This window comes from Leopardus geoffroyi, chromosome A2 (genome assembly GCF_018350155.1).
Source record: "Leopardus geoffroyi isolate Oge1 chromosome A2, O.geoffroyi_Oge1_pat1.0, whole genome shotgun sequence".
Classification (NCBI taxonomy): domain Eukaryota; kingdom Metazoa; phylum Chordata; class Mammalia; order Carnivora; family Felidae; genus Leopardus; species Leopardus geoffroyi.
The window spans coordinates 117,442,664-117,448,663 of record NC_059331.1 but is presented as its reverse complement, the minus strand read 5'-3'; the positions used below and the strand labels follow the sequence as shown (position 1 = coordinate 117,448,663).

Below are 6,000 nucleotides of genomic sequence, written 5' to 3'. Positions count from 1 at the left end.
AAAGGTCGCCAGCTGAAAAGATGGTAGCCAGGAGACCTCTACGTACAACAGATTTCGGGCGTTCCCCTCTGGGCAGGCAAAACGCCCCCCTCAAGGCGCATTACGTCAACGAGCACAAGAGCAGTTACCTTAGCAGGATAACGCCCTCAGTCCACCACGCGACTCCGCTCCACCCTCCCCGGGCACCCGCAGGCACACACAGGCCGAACGGTGACGTCAGCCCTTCCTGGCACCGCCTCGATGTCGTACTTCCAGTGGCCTGTCGTAATTGCCGGCAAGAGAGGCCTCGAGCAGAAGGGCACGCTCGCGGTACACCTTACCCTGCTAGCCGGTATACGCGCAGGTCGTTGGCGCAGGCCCCGGAGACCGAAGCCAATGAGACGCGGAGACATCACTGCGTATCAGGCGGCGCAGCCGCACTCGGGCCGCGAGGGGGCAGAGCGAGTTCGGTTGCACCAACACCGGTACTTAGGCGCGGACCGGCGTGTCCTTGGACTGAGAGAGCTGGACGTCCGGCTTGAGAGCGGGCACCTTTCTTTCGTGCGCAACCAAACAGCGGTGAGTGCAAAGCCGGGAGGCCGAAGCGGGCGGGAAGCGCAGCCGTAGGAGCACGCAGTTGCGTTGGTGGGTATGCGGGCGGGGCCGAGGTCAGTGTCCGGGTTCTGCGAGTGGGGCCCACGCGGGGCCAGTAGGCCCAGAAGTGAAGACCCCGGACTTTGGCCAGCCAGATCCCGGTGGGCTATGGCTTGAAATGGGGTGGAATCCCAGCTAAGTGAGGGAATGGGCTCAGTCAGGACTCTGAAAGCCCAAGGCGACTTGGTTGCGGATCCGACGGAGACCCCAGCTCTCGTAGTCGGGGCTGAGGGTTGTAGACGCGACCGTCGGGACTTCCCGGGATGAGGGCGGGACGGTGCGCAGCGCCTCACGTTCTTCGTGGAGAGGAAAAAACTGCTCCTCCAAAAAGGGGTCATTTTTCTTCTTGGTTACCTGTCGCTTCTCCCTTTAACCTGCCTAAGCATCTCGGGAAGTTAAGTTTCATCAGTCTCCTTGAAACCTGCCTGATTGGGTGACCTCGTGGTCGTTTCCAGAGATCCCAGAGCGGCGTTCCTTGCGAGACCTCAGCCCCCTGCTGCCCTCCCACTCACACCAGCAAGGCAGTTTATAGTGACCTGAGCAGGCCGAATCAACCATGATTTCTATTTTTTTTTAATATATTTTGATCTCTCCTGAGACGTGGCTTCAAACTGTAGTATGAATAAATAACTAGGCTTTCTTAAAAGTTGAAATTTCGGTAGTTTGGGTTTAATGTAATCATGGTTTTCAACGTATTCAGATTTGTGACTTTTTGTGACCTTGACCTCAACTTTTGAAATGGTTTTGAACTAGGTTCCCTCTTTGCTTACTTGGGTTTTAATTCTGTCACTTAGACACACATAGATGTGTTTTTAAGGAAGTTCTCCTTCCACCTAGTGTTTTTGGTACTAAAGAGTCTGTTGCAAGTGTACCAATAAGTAAAATGGGATTTACCCCGGTGCTCAATATCATATCATAGATTCATAGTGGATGAGTAAGTGTCCAGAGTGATCACTGATTTCCATGGGACTTTTACTTGAAGGAAATAAGTAATTGAGTCTCTCGTTTTTAGATTTAAAAATGGGTGATGTTGAGAAGGGCAAGAAGATTTTTGTTCAGAAGTGTGCCCAGTGCCATACTGTGGAAAAGGGAGGCAAGCACAAGACTGGGCCAAATCTCCACGGTTTATTTGGGCGAAAGACAGGCCAAGCCCCTGGGTTTTCTTACACGGATGCCAACAAGAACAAAGGTAAGGCAGGACAGTTGTAAAATTACAGAAGCACAAATTGCATGACTATAACCAACGGTAAGACCTTCATCAGGAGTGTAAAATACTTAACATACATTCCTCCTTGTTTAGGCATCACCTGGGGAGAGGAGACACTGATGGAGTATTTGGAGAATCCCAAGAAGTACATCCCTGGAACAAAAATGATCTTCGCTGGCATTAAGAAGGCAGGGGAAAGAGCAGACTTGATAGCTTATCTCAAAAAAGCTACTAAGGAGTAATAGTTGGCTGTTGCCTTATTTATTACAAAACAAAAATGTCTCATGACTTTTTTTATGTGTACCATATTTAAATTGATCACATACACCAGAATTCAGATCATGAATGGCTGATAGAATATTTCTTTTGGACAGTCCTGATTTAAATAAGATTGGCTTGTGGTTAAATGAGTATGATTCACTTTTTGACCTTTGATAGTAATTCTGGTTCAGCAAGTGCTGTCACTCTTTTCCCCTTTGAATATGATTGGAATTGATTAGATTGTTGAGCTTTTCACAGAGATGGTAAATGCCATCTCTAAACTTACAGGAGATTGGTTTTATATTTAGATTTATATAACTGGTTATATTAATATATTTAAATACTGAGGAAATCCCTTCACTGTATCAGAACAGCAAGACTCAGCTGTGTTTCAAAAGTTGTGTTAGCCTGTTAAAGGCAAGGGCTGAAGATAAGCTGGCAATGTCCACTTTATCTTTTTAGTCTTAACTATGCCAATTTAATTAAAATTCCCTGCATTTAAAATGTTGCCTTTTGCTTAATGAAAGGCATTTTAGTGTGGTTTATGTATAATATTAAATAAACAATAGTAACACTTCTCACGTTTTATAGATGATCTGTAAGGTCAGATGCTTTTAAAATTCAGTGTGATAAGTTATAGCAGCAGATTTGGCCTGTGAATTCTTTACTAAGTTGTAATTCAGGATTGTCTTCTAAATAGCTATTCAAAAATACAACTGTGGAATTACCATATATGTATGATTGGTAATGGTGCTTTTGCTAACTCGTTAGAAGGGTTAAAGTAGAGGAGATATATCATCAGCACAAATTTGTAAATTATGTGATAAGGCTTAAGATAATTAAAAACAGAATCACAGATCATGATTTTTCTAATGTGCTTGATTTAATGACTGATGCCAGAATTTAAGTACAACAGCCCTAAGTGCTGATGGAGCAGTGTTACTAATAGTATTAGATTGTGTACTTATTCCTCTAGGACAGTCTGAACTAGAACAACACTTCAGTGATTCATCCTTAGAGTTTCTTTGGCCAGAATGAACCCTCAGACTTTCATACGTGGGTAAAACAACATGCTTCTGGTCACAGTTTTGTGGTGTGTGACTATAATTTTTGTACAAGTTATTTCATACATGGTCCATGCCCTAACAATTAGAGAGACCCTGGCCATTTTATGGAGGTGGTGAAATTCTCAGTGAAAGAAACTGACAAGCTATCTCTGAGACAATAAGGAAACTGGGAAGAGGCCTTGTCTGTCAATGGTTTCAAAGATGATGGGGATGATTAGATAGCTTGTTAAGGCCTGGCAAAGCAATTTGTCATTTAATCTTACTTTCAATCATTGGAAAAATGTAAGTAAGCAAAGAAGTCAGGAAACAATTTGGGAAAGCAAAAGAAGGCCTACTGTAATCAGAGGTAACACCTTTGTAACACCTTGATAACTGCAGAAGTTAGTGGTATTCAGAAACAGTCTAGCCATTTAGCTTATAAGAATTCTAGATCAATATGGGAAGACCTGGAGTCCAGGGGGCTGATTTACTTCTGTGCCTCCTACATCAACAGAAGCCTATGTTGACAGAGATACTTGAGTACCTGCTGTCTTCTAGGACAGTTATACTCAGTAAGTGCATCTGGTGATTCATACATAATGTAAATGATCCTAGAACTAATTCAAAAGAAATTCCCAGTTATGAGGTATACATGCTCTTTTAGAAATCAATAGGATAAAAACACTTTATTTTGAGAGACAGAGGGAGAGAGAATCTCAAGTAGGCTCCATGCTATCAGCACAGAACCCAACACAAGGCTCCATCCCAGGAACCATGAAATCATGATAAAGCCAATATCAAGTCATGCTCAACCAACTGAGCCACCAGGTACCCTGAGAGCCATATGCTTTTAAGTTTTTCTTCCCAGTTCCATCTACACCATGGATTTCGTCTAGAGCGGCACTGTCCTATAGAATTTTCTGTGATGATGGATTGTACTTGTGCTATCCAATATAGTGCCAGTAATTACATGTGGCAATTAAGCCCTTGAAAAATGGCTAGATTTATATAGCTATAAATGGCTACCTTATATGACTGTTGTTGAGCATTGACATCTGTGAAAGCTCTGGACTGGTGAGCATCAGAATACTTTACATTCATGTCAAATTCCTTGAAAGTCACAGTGAAAAGTTAACCTCTTCCAAGGTTAGCAGTGACCTAATTGTCATGTCTAGTTCTTTTCTGTTCTCAATAGTTATGATGATCTCTAGGACTTTTGACACACTTGACTTCTCTTTTACTCTCCCTTGGTTTAGGTTTCACACTCAACATGGAATAAAATACAGGCATCATAGAATCTTTATGCACATGTAGCTTTAATATGTTGGTAACTCATATACATTGTTTTGCATGACATTTTACCCAAATTCTAGCCCTATGATTCAGATTGCTTTATCAAGTCCATTCACTTTTCAGTTTAGCTTCAGTACCTCGTAAGGTGTATCATCTAGTAGCCTCTTTACAGCACTCACACTTCCTTTTCTTACTAAAGACCACATTCTCCAGGCCTCTAAACCTCTGCAGCCCTCACAGGTGGAGCCTGCTTGTTCTTTCACACTGTCCACAGCAGAGATCATTGTGGTCTTGGCACCTTCCAGACTCCTCTTTCTCTCACAGACAGAACTACCTGTGTGAGATTGAGGACATCTTTGTGGACCCTTTCCTGTTTTCTGTACTTCAGGACCTTCACTACATTTGCTAAGAATTTACGTGCTCCATTCTCACTCTTTTGAAGAAATAAAATTATACTGGTAAGAGCTACATAAAAGTGAATGAATGAAAAAAAAAAAATGAATGATCTGTCTTCAATGCCACTATAACCTCAAAACTTTTTACTTGATTTTAACTCTTCTGCTGCTCTCCCATAGCTGCAACTTAGACTTGTCGTTGCTCCAGAACTTCTCCATTTCTGAATTTTGAAATCCCATTATACAACCTCATACTACATGTCTCTCTTCTTCGTGTCTCTCTATTGTTTCCTTTTACTCATCAAAATCCCAGTCCCTACTTCCCTTGTGGTTTCCTTCCATAGCCAACTTTTCAGCATATCTTTTCAGTCGGTGCATTGCCTACATCCAATACCATTGTCACCTGTTGCTTTCTGTAGCATCTCCCCTGCACACACCCAGCCTGGAAGCAGCCCAGCCATCTGCTTTCTCCACTTCCACATCTGATCTGAGCATTATTGAAGAAAATCACATACATCTGCCAACTGGCACCACTGTAAACATACCTCTGATTCAACGGAACTAGCAGAAACTCTGTGCAACTGTTTTTTTATGTAACCATTCTTTCCCAGTCTTCCTCACGGTTAATTTACAAAATCATGCTCCTCAAGCTTCTCTCACCTGTCTTCTGTTCTCACAGTAGATGGCCTTGCCTCCCATTTCAGATATGAATTCTTTACCCCTGGCTACAAGGAAGGGTTTTGTTCCCCACCCCCCACCTTCAGCCATGTTCTTAATTCAGATATGTTTCAGAATGTTCAGTTACATCAAGAGGAGCTCCAGATGTTAACTTACTCCAGCATGGTCCGTGTAACACCCATTCCCAACCCTCTTGTCTTCTGCTTCTCTCTCCCATAGAAGTTTGAAGAGCTAACTGCTTGCTTTCAGTTCAGTGCAGGAACTTCACAGTGCAGTGAGCCACAATTCAACATGACAAATATCACTAAGTTCTGGAAATTACAGCTTTCCTTACTCAGATTAATGAAAGTGTAACTGGGCATGGGCAATACATCTGGACCAAGAAATTTAAAAAAAAATCTTTACAATTTGGAAATATGCAGGTTTTCTAAGTCACCAGCCCGAGTTAGGGCATATCATATTGTCAGATGAAATTTTTTATACTTTT

At 42.8% G+C, this 6,000-nt stretch overlaps 1 protein-coding gene across 1 annotated transcript; it reads left to right on the top strand.

Moving 5' to 3' along the window:
* Positions 1–489: 489 nt before the first annotated feature.
* Positions 490–2,965, top strand: LOC123606572 (cytochrome c). Its single transcript, XM_045495117.1, has 3 exons — positions 490–624; positions 1,646–1,822; positions 1,934–2,965. The coding sequence occupies exons 2-3, from the start codon at positions 1,654–1,656 to the stop codon at positions 2,080–2,082; spliced, it is 318 nt and encodes a 105-aa protein (XP_045351073.1). The 5' UTR covers positions 490–624; positions 1,646–1,653; the 3' UTR covers positions 2,083–2,965.
* Positions 2,966–6,000: the final 3,035 nt, after the last annotated feature.

Excerpts from the sequence above, each read along its gene's own strand:
- LOC123606572 (XM_045495117.1), top strand. The coding sequence starts at position 1,654 with ATGGGTGATGTTGAGAAGGGCAAGAAGATTTTTGTTCAGAAGTGTGCC. Across the intron at positions 1,823-1,933 it reads GGATGCCAACAAGAACAAAG|GCATCACCTGGGGAGAGGAG; the intron begins GTAAGGCAGGAC and ends CTCCTTGTTTAG.